This window comes from Neltuma alba, unplaced genomic scaffold, assembly GCF_004799145.2.
Source record: "Neltuma alba isolate B1F8T4 unplaced genomic scaffold, ASM479914v2 tig00000201_pilon, whole genome shotgun sequence".
Lineage (NCBI taxonomy): Eukaryota > Viridiplantae > Streptophyta > Magnoliopsida > Fabales > Fabaceae > Neltuma > Neltuma alba.
In genome coordinates, this window is record NW_021631957.1 from 672297 (window position 1) to 688780 (window position 16484).

The following is a 16484-nucleotide window of genomic DNA, read 5'->3' on the forward strand; positions in this document are numbered from 1 at the left end:
GGGATACTTTTCTAATTTTTCTCAGGTTAAAAGTCAATCCACAGGTAGCTTATTTTGACTTTTTCTGCATAGTGTATAAATAGACTTTAAATTCTATTAAAGCCAACCTCTTTGCTTTTTGGGAACAAAATTATTTTTAAAACCTATAATAATTCCTTCCCTCTTTATCTCCAAATATCTGAGGCATCCTTATATTTTAAATAATTTAATTTTGACCAATATTTATATTTACCCAAAACCCTGAGAATTTCATTAATTTGCTCTAAGGATATTTTTGTCATTTTCAACCCTATACAGGCTCAAAACCTCATTCCCCATTCTACTAGAATGTTTTGAAATTTTTCAAGAATTTTTGAGTGTAATTTCCATCACCGCCCTTTTCGGTCCTAAACTTTCTGAATTTACAATTGGGTCCTTATTCAGGTTTAGCCTCAAGAATCATCTCGTTGAGATTTCCTGCACAACCTTTGACCCTTAATAATCTCTAATTCCCATACTCGAGCCCTTAAGACTTCATCAGAGTCTCTAACTTGCCTGTCTCATGGTTTCAGAAAACTCTTACTTTACGATTTAGTCCCTAGAAATCTTCTCATCCTTCTAGGAAACTTCCGAAACTCCTACCAAAAGGAGTCTGGTAGCCTACCTATTTTAGGCTAATTCTGATATGTTGAGGTCTAAAATCTGAGATGTTACAAGAAGGAGAAGAAAGAGGAAGAAAAGAAAAGGAAAGAGAAGGAGGGGGAGAGGATATAAAGAGAATGAGAAAAGAAGAGAAGCAAGAGAAGGAAATGGCATTTTGGTCTTTTAGTCATCATTTCATAATTACATCTCGGCCTTTTTAAGCAATTATATTAATTCAAGAACCTATTTCGCAATTTCATACGTTAAGGGTCTGTTTTTGTGATTTACCCTATTATTATTTCAAAATAGCAAAATACACACAAACAACGTATTAGCACATATAACAAACAAAAAATGGTTATCTCTCACCAAAGTAGTGAAAAGGATTATTACAAGGTCAACTCTATGCTCAAACTAATAATCTAATAATTAATTTGCATAATTAATATAATCACATATTAATATAAACTATTTAATTAATTAATTTAACTTATATATTAGTCAAAATTTCTAATTTTTATTCTAAATTTTCAAAACTCTCATGACGCAAAATTAAGTACTTTAGCTCTAACTCATAATTTTCAAAACTCAAAGCTTGCTCCAAACTCTAGACCCAAAATTTTTTTTCTAAACATCACAAAATCACTACCTTTAGATAGATCTAATTGAGTAGAACAATTTTCATAAAGAGAGTTTAATAAATAAATAAAAGTTATATTTTGTTTATCAAAAAGATCTGCAAGATGAAAATCTAATAATTTCTTTTTATTAATCGAGTAAAAAGAAAATAACGTTATGTCCCTCTCCCCAACGGTAAAAAAGAAAAGTTTGGGGTACATTAAAGTTAAAGACCCCACTTTAAAATGGAGAAAAAGACAGTTTGGAACCTATTTTTTTTTTTTTTTAAATTTCCATACGTTTTCTTCTTTTTTCGTTTCTTTTTATTATTCTTACTTAATAATTTCTTTTACTTGTAACTAAATTTTTTTCCATAAATCATATTTTAGTTTAAAAAAATCTCTTTACTCAATTAATTACAGGGTAGCATTGCATTTACCATAAAGTGATTATTCTTTCCAAAATATTGAAATCTTAGGAATAAAAATTGGGATGTTACATTTCTAACATTTATTATGAAGTTTCTGAAGTTGCAAAGCAGCAACATGCTACTTTTCATCGAAAAGTTTATCAACCATCTACTCCATTTTCAACTATTCACGATGATTTGTTGGAACCTGAAACATCCTTCCATTTGCCCTTTTTAGTATGTATCTGAAAGTGTTACAGTTCAAGTAGATCACAATATAAGCCTAAAGATTAAAAATTTGAAAGTTCCTTCGCGGGTTACTATTCACTGGTCAATTTTAGATTTTTAGTCCAATTTTAAAAATTAATAACTAATTATAAAAAAATCATCTTGAGGCAGTCTAAATCTCCATTTAAAGCTCTTTCAGTTGTCTACAGGAAAAAACATAAATCTAAACCCTTCTCAATTATACAATTAATTTGTGAAATTTTACTATTTATTTGATAAAAATTATACTTTTTAGTTTCTTGTTTCTTTGCCCTAAATTTGAGCAGTTATATCTCTTAGTACACACATCCATTTTAAGTGATCTTCCACTTGTTTTAAAGCTCAAGATGTGTGTTTTAAGACAAATCTATCATTTGCTTTATTTCTACTTTGTCACAAATTCATGGCTCATTTAGGGATACTAATCCCCCCTTGCTTACATTAATAATTTATAATTATACATTTCTTTGCATGCAATCATTCCAATATGCTATTGATCATTTCCATACATCGTTAAGCCCATTATAAATGCCAATATCATTATTCATCGTTACATTATATTATAAGCATGTTCATGCATACATCAACATAAAGGAGAAATATTATATTATAATACGTAAACATATTTTTCCCATCTCTTTTCTTCTTTCTTTGATCTTCACCAATGCATTCCTCTTGTATAGGCATAATACCTATTGTGGTTGGTTAAAGAAGGGTGAGATTCGAAAGAATCTCAATAACAAACATTACTATGATGTATGCAAGATAGATGCAAGTGTATGACATGCTTGGTTATACATACTTTCACATTTATAAAATGTCATGCTCATATGCTCAATATTTTAAACACACATGGCTATGGATTAAACATAAAATAGAGCAACATTTAACTATTCATACTTTCATTCATCATCAAAACAATACCAACATATAAGCATACACATCAACATACAAAATAGGTATGTTCACTGCCTTGTGTCTTTAAGTTTTCTCTTTGCTCCCTCTTGCTCCTTTTCCCTTCAACCACTTCAGTTGCTTGCTCAGCTTTTTTCATTCATCTTTCTTTATGTCCCATGACCCTTAAATATACTAGCACACAATGCCATTGACTCATTAGAGCCATGATCACTATTAATATCAACACTTTGCTTTCTTTAAGCGACATTGACTTCTAACTTTTGAGCTTGAGTTTTAATCTTTCTAAAATTAATTTCACTTGCTATTTCCCCATAATTTTGCATATAGAACCCATTTCTAATCTCAAAACTCCTTTCCCCTTGAATAGTCTTGGCTGAGACATATAAGGCTTAGGGTTCAAAACTCCATTTTCAATCCCAATACTTTTAAACTTGCTTCTCACATTTACTCCACACAATTTTTCATTCTAAACATATAAAAGGCATCAAAATCATTAAATTCCAACCCTAACATCATCCTTAAGTCTCGCTGAAATTCTTATGAAATTATGGGAGTTGGATTCTTTGCAACTTCATCACAAAACCACTTGATTACTTATCTTTTCCTTCTTTTAATCATTAATCTAACACCAATCAATCTTTTTCATAATTTAAACATATTTGGATAGCACCTTCTCTTAGAGTTTAATGCTTCCAGAACTCAATGAAAACTATAACTAAGCTTTGCAAAATATAGAGCAACTTAAACTACATAAAAAACCACAACCTTACCTTGTTTTGAAGCTTGGATTTGCCAAGGAATTTATGCTCTTTTTCTTCTCCCTTTTTCACTTGAAAATTTTGTACTCTCCTTGCTCTTCCTCTCTTGGCCATCCAAACACACAAATGGGAGGTAGAAAGGGGTATTTATAGACAAAATTTTGGCTTGGATTTTCTATTTTGCCCTTGAAGCTGTTTGAAATTACATGGGTCCTGTGGCTTGATCTCTTGCCATCCATTCAAGCCTATTGCAAAGTGAAGGCCTAAGCCACTTTGCTTAAATAATTGCCATTTGTTGTGCCACCTAATCACACATATGGTCAAATATAATATTTTATTAAATAATTTTATTTCTTCTAAACATGACCCTTAATAATTTGTATTATTCTATACATGTCCTCCTTATTTTTACATTAAAACAGGGACAAAAATAGGGAGAAATTCGAGCTCTATCTTACCCTTGACTATTCCTCCACCTACTTTACAATTTTACATTGTATGGGGTACTTTTTCGGGTCTTAACTTACCTAATAACCTTAGGACAAGTTCTGGCACCCTTTTTATATCACAAATAACATCACATGAAATTGCATAACATGCATACAGAAGGGATGTTCTTCCCTTTTTTCTTTCATTAAAACATTTAATAATATTTATTTCGAAGTAAATTTGGCTGAATTCTTCCTATCGGTCTATGACTATGAGAATCTGTCTCTAGGTACCAATACTATCTTTTCATCATAGAAAATTTTTCTAATTTTTCTTAGGTCAAAAGTCAACTCATAGATGGTTTATTATGACTTTCCCTGGATAGTGTATAAATAGGCTTTAAATTCTTTTAAAACCAACCTCTTTGCTTTCTGGGGATGAAATTATTTTTAAAACCTGTGATAATTCCTCAAATACTATTTGCCATTTTTCTGCAATTATCTAAAGCCTCCTCATATTCTAAATAATTCAATTTTAGCTAATATTCATGACTAGCCAAACCCTAGGAATTTCATTAATTTTCTCCAAGGACATTTTTATTATTTTTAACCCCATATAAGTCTCTAAACCTTATTTCCCATTTTTTAAAGAATTTTTTGAAATTTTTCTAGAACTTTTGGGCGTAGTTTTCATCACTGCCTTTTTCAGTCCCAAATTTTTTAAATTTATGATTAGGTCCCTGCTTAGGTTTAGCCTCAAAAATCATCTCACTAAAGGTCCTAACACAACTTTTGGCCTTAATCATCTCCAATTGTCATATCCAAGTCCTCGAGACTTCATCGAAGTCTCTAACTTGCTTGTCTCATGGTTGTAGAAAACTCTTACTTTATGATTTAGTCCCTAGAAACCCTGTCATCCTTTCAGGAAACTTCTGAAACTCTTGCAAAAAACAGTCTAGTAACCTGGCTATTTCATGCTAGTTCTGGTACTTCTAGGACAAAACTCGGGATGTTATAGGACAAAGCCTTATCCCTGATAGAATTTAGCATAAATGGTTTATGACTTCCATTGATGATCGCTTCAGAGTGTTCTAGACATATTTGCTGAAAGGAAAGACAAAGGTTAATTCTATTTTCATAAATTTCTAACAAATTATTAAGAACCAATTTCAAACTTCTATAAAAATTCTTCACACAAACAATAGTACTGAATATATTAACAAAACCCTTGGTCATTTTCTTCAATAAAATGAAATTATTCATAAAAATCCTTGCCCCTATACTCCTCAATAAAATTGTAATGCTAAAAGGAAAAAAGATTGACTAATTCTGGAAGTAGCATGTACCCTTCTTCTTGCACACAGTGTACCCAAATTCTACTAGGGAAATGTTATCCTTAGAGCTACTTTTTTCATAAATAGAATGCCAAGTAGACCCTTATCATTTCAAACACCTCTTGAAGTGTTACAAAAGACAAATTATGTCCCTTGCCTTTAAAACAACCTACCCCTAGAGATATTTGGCTGCACTGTTTTCATTCATCTTCATCACCAAGGGAAATTAGATCCACAACTAATCAAATGTATCTTTATAGGTTAATCGACCTCTCATAAGGGAGATAAATGCTATGACTCTAAGAAAAAAAAATTATTTATCACATGTGATGTCACTTTCCATAAAATAGAATCTTTCTTCCATACCACAATTTAGGGAGAGAGTAGGAGGGAATTGCAGTATTTAGAAAATGACTTGGACATTATCCAATCTTACTTAGAATATGAACCTTCTCTCACTTTAAAACCTTTGAAACCAAGCCAAACTCCAATAAAAATGAGAAACAAACTCAAATCAAGGGGAAGAGACAAGTTCAAAACAAAACAAATGTCAATAACGACATCAACAAGTTTTATAGTAGATGAACTAAAACCGGTAGGCCTCACAATTTTTAGTATCATCAAGAACATAGGTAGTTGGTAGCTCCTATATCTAAAGGATTTGATGAGTCTGGTGGCATAGTAGGAAATCTGGATCTTTTAATTCCTTTAAGGAAGAAGCCAAGAAGTTGTCTTGGAAGAAACTCTAAAATCCCCAAAGCGGAAAGAAGCTGTCTTGGAAAAAATGAAAGCATTAAAGAAAAATAGTACATAGGAGGAAGCTGCTCTACCCCAAGGAAAGAAAGCTATGAGGTATAAATGGGTATTCATGATGAAATATAAGGATGACAAAACCATTGAGAAATTCAAGGCAAGACTTGTAGCAAAGGGTTTCTCACAAATCTATGACACAAATTATAAGGAGACATTCACAACAATTGCCAAATTAAGCACCATTAGGATCTTGATGTCACTTGCAACAAAATTAGACTGGCCTATCTACCAGTTAGACAGCAAAAATGCATTCCTAAACTGTGGTTTCCCAACTAAACAACCAAACATGATGAGCAAATTGAAGAAGTTCCTATACAGCTTGAAGCAGTCACCACGTACTTTGTTCAAACTATTGACTCATGTCCTGAGGAAAGAAGGCTACATATAGGGGCAAAGTGATCAGCCCTTTTCTTCAAACACAGGGTAAAAGAAAACCATTCTGAGCGTATACATAGGTGATATAGTCTTTACTGGAGATGATTTAGAAGAAATTGAAAGGATAAAAGCAGACTTGGCACAAAAATTCCAAGTACAAGACTTGGAAGGGATAAAATACTTCTTAGAAATGGAGGTGGCTTGATCAAAGAAGGGAGTCTACAACTCTCAACACAAGTATGCACTTGACTTACCCAAGGAAACAAGCATGCCAGGGTGCAAACAGCTCTACCCTTATAAAAGTTACAACCAAGAGAAAGAAGAAAAGGAAGGGTGAATGCAAGAACAAAGAAGCTAGTGAAAGTAGTGAAGAAGATGAAGAGGAAAGTGAAGGAGATGATGTTGATAAGGGCAGGTACCAAAAAATAGTAGGAAAGCTCATCTACCTCTCCCATACTAGACTTGATATTGCATTTGCAGTATGGCCCAAAGGGGAAAGACCTCAAGGCAGCCTATAAAATCATAAAGTATCTAAAAGGCACACCAGGCTCTCCCATACTAGACTTGATATTACATTTGCTCTTGAGAAGCAAGAAACAAAATGTAGTATCATGAAGCAATGTAGAGTTAGAGCACCGATTAGTAGCACAAGGAACATGGAGTCCTAGAGGAACTAAAGATCAAAATGGAGTGTCCCATGAAATCTGTAACAATGGTTATCTCCAACCTGTTATTAACCTTTTTAAACTCAAATTTTAATAATACTAACCATGGTAGAAAAGAATCTCAGTATAATCTTTGTAAAGGCTACCATGGTTATAAAAAGAAATTTGATTCGTAAAAAAAATGCTAACCATGATAGAAAAGATTTGATCTAGTTATCCAAAATGTCTATCATGATTATAAGAGTTTTACTAAACAAATTGTATGAAAACAATAATTAATAATATTTCACAATAATTGGGCCTTGGGCTTTGCGAAACCCAGAACGTCACATCCAACTCTAAGCCCATAACATGATATTTTCTAAATAAAATTCTTTCAAACCAATAGTAATCAACTACTTTTAAAAGTCATTATGGGCCCATAACTCACAAACACAAGCAACCTAGCAACAAAACTAACTAAGACCATAAGTCTTAGATAAATCAGGGTACGCAAAAAAAGCTGTATGTGGCAATATACAATATTCATCACATGGGAAAAAGGAGGCTATACAAGATAAACTTGATAGCTAAGCCTCCGCCGCCTTCCCTGATGGACCAGCCCTAGAGCTATTACCTGAAAATGTTAAACCACAGGGTAAGACAAAAGCCTCAGTAACCAACAATCTTACTCATCAGGCATATAAGTAAGTGCTTGAGAGATGTCAAGTGAAACAGTTACAAAAATCATAACATTCACAATTGTCATATGGTTATATATATATATATATATATATGCATATCAAAATACAATATCTCACTCTCAATTCCACCTTATTTTCTCACACCTTATTTCCTCTAACTAAACCTATGGACTAGTACTAACCCATTTGACTGGTAGCTCAACATAATAAGCTCGTCGATTAAGTGATGTGAACAGGTCAAAGTCCACAGAGCACAAGACCAGACCATAGGTTCCCCCTCTAGTTCAGTAGCGGGGTGCCATATGCCTTACAACACATGAAAGGGCCAAAGGATCAACCAGTGTACATTTGGCGTCCTCCCACCTTATTACCTTTATAGTGTGTACAAAATTCACCCCCTTATTCTCCCTGTAATATGTCTCCCACCGATCAACATTCACCATCCCCTCTCGCATTTATACTCATAAGATTTATAAAATAATCATCCACATATAACATAATAACTTTCACATTTACCGAAATCAAGATTTCTAAATTTCAATAATCAATATCAATCCTCAAAACCATTTCTCAATGAATTCATGTACCACATGACAATTTTATAAATTCATAATTTCATAACTATTTTTTAATAACATAAACTATCTCAAGGCAATTTCAACAATAATACCTTTCATTGTTCAAATCATAGCCCAATGGCATTTTCAGAATCTCAAGTAATTCAAAATCACTCACAAACATCATAGAAGCATACATAACAAGTAGAAAGCCTAAGGCTATAAAAAGAATTACCACAAAGTCAACTCCGTGCTCAAATCAATGATCCAATAATTAATCTACACAATTAATATAATCAATTAAGCTTATATATATTAGTTAAGTTTCTAATTTAATTTAATTCAATTTTTATTCTAAATTCCCACAACTCTCATAACAAAAAAATTAAGTATTTTAGAAATAACTTATAATTCTCTAACAAGCCAAATTATTTATTTACATCCTCTAAATTATTTAATCAAATAAAAAGAATTTTTCCAAGATTTCCAAATATGAGCTTATTATGTTTTAAACTCTAAAAATCCCATTTAAAGTTCAAACCTCAAAATCAAATCATCAAAAAATTCAATAGTAACTCAAATATTTATAAATAAATAATCTACTCAAAATTCTAATAGTATAACTATCAGGTTTCTTTTTCTTCACAAATAATAAATTCTTTTAGCTAAAATAATTATTTTAAAACTCCAATCAACCAATAAATAAAACTAAACAAATTAAAATTTTAATAATATGCCAAACAACCCAAATAAATTATTTAACATAATTTTGATCAGTAAAAATATGATAAATATCATAAATAACAAAATTTTCAACTAAATAAATTAATTTAAATACTAAAAACCAACAAATGGGCAAATCTAAACCGATAGAAATGATCTAATATAATAGATCTACAACACTATGGTTAACACTCATCAAAACTAAATACTTGCTCCAAACCCTATACAAAAAATTTTCTTTGAGCAACATGAAATCACTATCATTAGATAGATCTAACTGAGTAGAACAACTTTCTTGAAGGAAGTTTTGTAATTAGGAGTAGTTTTACTTATCAAGATGATCTGTAACGATGGAGAAAGAAGGGAAATCTGTAACGATGGAGAAAGAAGGGAAAGAAAGAGCAACGCTACGAGTGAACAACCTAATGTGGAGAGAGAGGGAGAAGAGAAGAAAAAGACGACGAGAAAGTAAAAAACAACGCTACGAGTGAACAACCTAATGTGGAGAGAGAGGGAGAAGAGAACGCTACGAGTGAACAACCTAATGTGGAGAGAGAGGGAGAAGAGAAGAAAAAGATGACGGGAAAGTAAAAAACAACGCTACGAGTGAACAACCTAATGTGGAGAGAGAGGGAGAAGAGAAGAAAAAGACGACGGGAAAGTAAAAAAAAAAAACTTTCAGAGTAAAGACCCTATTTAAACCCTTAGAATAAAATCTGGTAGTGAGAACCAAAAATGTTGTAGACACTTCATTGGATAAACCCTTAGAATAAAATCTGGTAGTAAGAACCAAAAATGTTGTAGACACTTCATTGGAGAAAAGATTGATGAACGGTTGGTCACCTTTGCTCATGTGCCTGCATGCAAATATCTTTATAGAGGGCTTATGCAAAGAAAATTTGAAGATTTTACGGGCAAGTTGCAAGTTGGACATGATTAACATATATAATTCTAAGATTTTTATTCGATTCTTTTATTCGTGATTTCTGTAATCTAGAGTTATAGGTGTTTGTAGTTCTTCCTTTTTTATCTCGTTGAATCCTTGTATATAATTGTGTAAATATTCCCGGTGAATATACAACTCTCAACTAAAAGAATTATTTTTATTTTTATATCTGACTATACCATTTGGTTATAAACTCATAATTGAAAATTAGAATTGGAGAGAAAAAATAGAATACCATTTGTACTGTGCTTCCGCAGTACCGGGTCTGGAAGGTATTCAATTGCTAGAGTGACTACCCTTGGCTTAGCAGCTCGAGATGAACGAAACCAAATAGTCCATATCCCCAAAATAAACAACGGTTATGCCTCCAAAGAATACAGGGTCACAGATTTCTTTTTTATTCTTCTCTCAACTCTTTCATTGTAAGAATTTCTTATTTGCGATTTATTTTTTTTATTTTTATTTTTTGGATTCTCCCAACCATGAAATTAGTAGCTAGAACGTACAAATAACTAATAAAATTACAAAGCAATCTTCAATTATGCACATTGGGTTGTTTATATTTCTCTATGCTTTGGTAGATTTTCCTTTCATTAGTGCCTTGAAGAAATGGCTCGAGAGGACATAATTTAAATTTACTGTTCATAATTATACCTTGCATTTTTTGCATGCCAAACACTATAAATATGAAAAATTATAAAGCTGCAGTTTGGCATCCAAGTTTCTTTTGAACTACTACTCATCGAAAGGTTCCTCAGAGATATTATACAGATAAACAAGACATCGCCTTTTTCCCCCTTCTACCACAAGGAATTGCTTTCAATTACTTCTGTTCTTTATGTGGTAGAATTGCCTTGCTAGTTTTAACATTTGAACCTAGTGTCTTTCCTCAAACTCCTTACAGATTTAGCTTGTTTGCATCATATATCCATGTCCACGAGAGACATTTACCGGCAATGCTTTCTTCTCAACCGAAGGCCAGCAAACGTTGTCTTTATGGGCACAAACGTTCATCATGTTCCGCTCTAATGGCACCTCCTCTATACACACACACACATTTACATATAGGTGTGCTGAATAAAGTCATCCCCTTCAGTAGCCATATTTATCATTCAAGGATGTTCGTCCGTCGCCTGATTGCCCTGCACAAGACAATAAATTACGCGATTATTCCAAAGAAAAGTTGCCGCTCACGAATAGTAAGCATATTGAACCTGATAATTACCTTCAGGTGGAACCCATGCATCACCATCTGTATCGCCACTCAAAAATGATGGTTTCTCAGGTCCAAGAACTCTCTTAGACTTGTTATTTGCATCTGATGTACCATGGTGTTCATTTCCTCTCTCCTCATCACTAGCATAATATCCCCTTTTATGCTTTAACAATAGTGCCACAGCATCCTCAACTCCAAGTTCTGGGCCCACGAAGGAAGATGCCAGTTGCTGAGAGGCATCTTGTCCATTTGCTTCAGATTTCTCAACTAGCTTTCGTTTTCTTAAAATCAAACCAGGAGCAGCAGACTCAATATTAGGTTCTTCTGGGCCCACGAAGGAAGATGCCAGTTGCTGAGAGGCATCTTGTCCATTTGCTTCAGATTTCTCAACTAGCTTTCGTTTTCTTAAAATCAAACCAGGAGCAGCAGACTCAATATTAGATTCTTCTATTGCCTTCGCATCACCACTAGTGCCCAAAATTTTGTTCCTGTCCTTGTAATCAATAAATGGTTCAGACTCAACATCCATCTCATGTAGATCCAACGCATCTGCATTTTGTTGGCTGTCAATAGTAACCCTATCCCCTAGAGCTCCAAGCCATTGGGGCTTTGGCATAGAGTACACGACATTCTCATCATCCATTTTGGCAGAGCTGCCTTCTGACTTATCCAAGCTCATTGCCACATCCGCTTTACCAGAAGGCTCAGCATTTCTCCGGATTTCTGCAGGCAGTTTCTTCTTGTCTTCTTTCGCACACGTCTCACCACTTCTCTGGGACTCCATAGTTTGTTTCTTCTTAACGATAGGGACAGCTTCCTCAGCTTGGCTAGGCTTGCGTTCATGTGCTTTCAACTCCCTCTTCTTGGCAGCTTCTCCTGATGGGTCAGCAATCTTCAGAAGGTAGCAAATCCTATCAAGCTCAGACTGCAGTGTTGACAAATCCTTCTCCAGTTGAACACTTTTATCATATACTGAAAGCAAAAAGGAAATCATCAGCAAAGCAAACTAAAATGCACTAAGCAAATCTCAATCATCCGTATATCCCCATTTTGTCATCCATGTTTGTCCACTGGAAATGTACAAAAATCAAACACTAAAATTTGCTCAGATAATATGTAATCATACATTATATCACATATGATTGGAAGAAAACTACTCTCAACAAACATAAGCATGGCAGCATATCTAACAAAATAAGCCTTAAACTTCAGAAAACATAACATGTTATTAGAAATACTTGCCAAGTTGAGATGAAAGCCCTGACATGTATGCATCAAGTGTGTCGCCAACTTCATCCTGTATCTCACTTGCTGAAGGCATTTTGTTTTTCTCTATTGAAAACAGCTCTTTCTTCTCGCACATTTCCTTGATGATTGCCTCCTTTTTGTCCAGAAGAGTATCAGCAGTCTCAATTGATTGGCTGCCATCAGCCTTCTGGTGTGTAGGCCTTTTCTTTGTCCGATCATAAAATTCATCATCATCACTGAACAAATATTACCGCAATGAAAATTTAAGCATCATCATATATGTTGATACAAGTAAAGCAAAACACGAATGGTTTATGTAGTCTCAGCACTAGCATTTAGGTTTGGATGTATTGCGTTATAAGTGTTGTATGGCCAAAAGACAGACATTGTTTATGTAGTCTCATACCAGGTGGTCGCAAGTAATTCTTATCTTAAGTACATACCAGCTACTAGAGTTGAGTTCTCCATGATTACAGAGATCTCCATCAATTGATATCTCTTTCACCCTTACTGAGCTTGTAAGGGAGAAAACCATTGTCTCTTAAAGCGCCAGAAGAATTACTTGTCGCCACTTAATTTGAGACTCCATCAATTTAACCTCCCTCTCTCTCAAACGGGAAAAAACAGGAAAAAGGAAAAGGGGAAAAAAATTTCAGCTTGCTGAAAAGAGAATACAAGAAAGTAAAATAACCTAGAGCAGAATGAATGGTTATTACAACATGAACTTCCAGTCCTGCACACTCACAGTTTAATCTACAAAAAGAGAATGGCATGATGATTCGAAAAGAACTTTACAATTACAAAGATGACAAAAATGGCAGCCTGCATGTTTCAGTTGTGAATCTGACAAGTTCATGATTGCATAGGACCTTTACTGTCTAACCTAGCAGGCATCCAATACCTCTTTACCCAGAAATGGGCATCATATGCAGGTTAATGTATACCTCAAATATTCCACTTCATCTTCAACAGGACCTTTCTTCTTCCCAGCGGATAACTTCCCACTACGTGCACCAACACTTTCCCTAATGCTATCGTTTAGCGTTTCTTCCAAGTTTTCAAGTTCTTCCATCATCTATTCAGTAACAAAAATGCATAAGAAATATCACTATGCATGCTTACAGATCAGTATATGTAACAAAGCATGTTTTGATGATATACAAACACAAATTCCCAAACCATACAGATTTACAGAATATGAGGAGGGGATTGAGATAAGTCCTAGGCTTGTTTATTGTCTCCTAATTTACCTGAGTTATTCTTTGCTCATTCCGAGCAATCTGAGTCTGTTGACCCTGTGTTAATCCACCTTGAGAAATGTCTTTAACGCGTATAGCATTGATTTCTTTCTTCATGTTAGCAATCTGCATCAGGACAAGTGACATCAGTACAAAGAAGGTATTGTGTTAAATGAATAGTGCTAACTGAAACTATCAAAAATCTCGAACAGCTAGACAAGTTCAACTTTACAAGAATCAACTCCCAGGAATGCTTTTACATGTAGCAAAGAATATTAAAGCCAAATTGCAGAAACGATGAAGCATAAGAAGAATATGATTTAACAATGGGTTAAGGTTCAATTTTCCCTGAAAGTTTTAGCAAAGGAGCTTTAAGTGGTTGGAAGTTTTTGTTAGTTCAATATCGCTTAGAAAGTGTTAAAAAAAGCGATGTCACCCCTCGACGTTAACACTTCTGGGGCAACAACCATGGAAATGTTATTGGGCACTTTTCGTGATTGCCATTTTCAAAGCCGATATACTCATTTACCAAACTTAGCGGACCTTCACAGTACTCTAGCCACTTGAAGATGTGAGACAGCTATGCATTGACATTTCAAACTAATCTTCACTCAGTCACACCAACTTGAAGTCAAGAAAAGAAATCAAACTCATTGTTGAATTTAGATAAAGAACGCATTGCCTCAAACAAAGGAGATCCCTTTTTCCCATTAAATTTCCAACAACCATCTCCTATAACGCATTAACTGAATCCAATTGTCATTCAATATTCTGGAGGCATTCTCAAGAAGATCCATTATAATATTGTTCATCTTCTCTATTTTATTTTGTATTTTTGTTTCTTCCTTTATAGAGTTAGAAAATCATCTATAACCGTCAGGTCTTAAAGACAAAATCAGATTTCGTTCCTTTCTTCTCTACCCAGATTCTCGCTACCTTGAATATAATTAATACTAGGAATATTTGCTTTTATTACTATTGATTGTATTCAAATCCTGGGAGCCTATATATATGTAATTGATCCCAAAGCATAATACATACGAAATATTCATACAATTCAAAGATGGTACCGGAGCACTAGGATACAAACAAATTCCGACAATTTCCCGCCTTAGTTTGGGTCCATTCGACGGAACCAGGGAGTTCAGATTTCAACTGTGACAGCTTTCATGTCAGGCTCGACACCTCATGGGGTGTCGACTCCAGCTGGGTCAACCAGCTCTTCACTTGGGTTGCAGGTGTTGGCCGACCCACAGGAAAAGACACCCCGAGGCAGTAACTGAATTTGCTCCATCAACCGAGACCCAAATGATGACCATCGGGCACAAACTGAACGGCAGCAATTATATGTAATGGACGCAGAGTGTCCTCCTGTATTTAAGGGAGAGACGTAAAGAAAAATACATCAATCAAGAAGCACCTCAGCCCTAAGCCACTGATCCAAGTTTCGACACTTGGTTCGCCAAAAATAACCAAGTTATTACTTGGTTATGCAACTTAATGACCTTGGAGATAAGTGAGGGCTACCTGCTTGCTCAAATTGCAAAGGAGATTTGGGATACAGAATATATTCCTCAATGGATAACACGGCTGATTTATTCCAGCTCAAAAGGGAACTCAGAGAGCTCGAGCAAGGTAACCTCACGGTAACTCAATCCTATAGTACTCTTGTGTATATGGCAGCATATAGACCTCTATGAAGTTCATTCATGGAAAGATCTTAATGATGCCCAATATTATAGACAAATCATAGAAAAAGAGAGAACCCACGAGTTTCTATTGGGACTCGACGATACTTTTAAAGAGGTAAGAGGTAGGATTATGGGAATCAAACTTTTGCCCTCTTTATTTGAGACCTTTAACATGGTTAAATGTGAAGAAAGTCGCAAACAGCTAGTTCAAGGCACCACTAATTCACTGGAGACCTTAGCCATGGCTGGGAGGGGACCGAACTTCTTAGATCAAAAGAACAAGGGAGACAAATGGTGTGACTACTGTAGCAAGAGGGGCCACACTAAAGATTTGTGCTGGAAATTGCATGGCAAACCTCCCAACATAAAAAATAAACAATGGTCAGATGGAAAAAGCCACCACATTGAGAGCAAGGAGAATAATAGAGAAAGCCTGAGCAAAGAAGAGCTTCAGCTTTTGCGGCGAATACTGGAAAAGCAGACTACTATCCCTAATGCAAATTTGGTAAAGTCAGGTAACTCTATAATTTCTCTTAATATTGCCCTAAATCATGATGATATTTGGATTGTTGATTCTGGAGCTTCAGACCATATGACTGGTAATAAATTTTCTTTTAAAACTCTCAAATACTATCATGAGGATCTTAAAGTTAGAGTTGTAAATGCAATTAGAACTAGAGTTTGTGGCATTGGAACCATTGAATTATCTGAACATATAACTATTGAAAACGTCCTGTATGTCCCTAAATTAAAGTGCAACCTCCTCTCTATAAGTAAACTAAGAGCCACAAGTGCTCAGTTTTGTTTAATGAAAATGAATGCATCTTCCAGGATCTGATCACAGGGAAGAGGATTGGCACTAGTGAGGAATAGGATGGACTCTACTGCATGGTAAAAACCAGCACAAATAAAGGAACAAGACACGCAATGGTTAGCTCCACCAATTCTCATAATGATGTATTGTTGTGGCATTATA

General features: G+C 34.5%; 1 protein-coding gene and 1 long non-coding RNA gene across 2 annotated transcripts in view; one reads left to right on the forward strand and one right to left on the reverse strand.

Annotated features, from left to right (window-relative positions):
• Nucleotides 1-10729: 10729 nt before the first annotated feature.
• The window catches only part of LOC114756266 (kanadaptin), a 35863-nt gene continuing 30108 nt past the window's right edge, over nt 10730-16484 (reverse strand). The window contains exons 8-13 of the mRNA XM_028945220.1: nt 13830-13943; nt 13524-13654; nt 12574-12815; nt 11674-12303; nt 11341-11550; nt 10730-11257 (exon numbers count right to left, since the gene is read on the reverse strand). Of these exons, the coding sequence (XP_028801053.1) occupies nt 11208-11257; nt 11341-11550; nt 11674-12303; nt 12574-12815; nt 13524-13654; nt 13830-13943 (1377 nt within the window). The 3' untranslated portion in view covers nt 10730-11207. The remainder of the gene's footprint in view (nt 11258-11340; nt 11551-11673; nt 12304-12573; nt 12816-13523; nt 13655-13829; nt 13944-16484) is intronic.
• Nucleotides 11486-11859, forward strand: LOC114756337 (uncharacterized). Its single transcript, XR_003741441.1, has 2 exons — nt 11486-11649; nt 11773-11859. It is a non-coding gene; the product is annotated as an uncharacterized LOC114756337 (long non-coding RNA).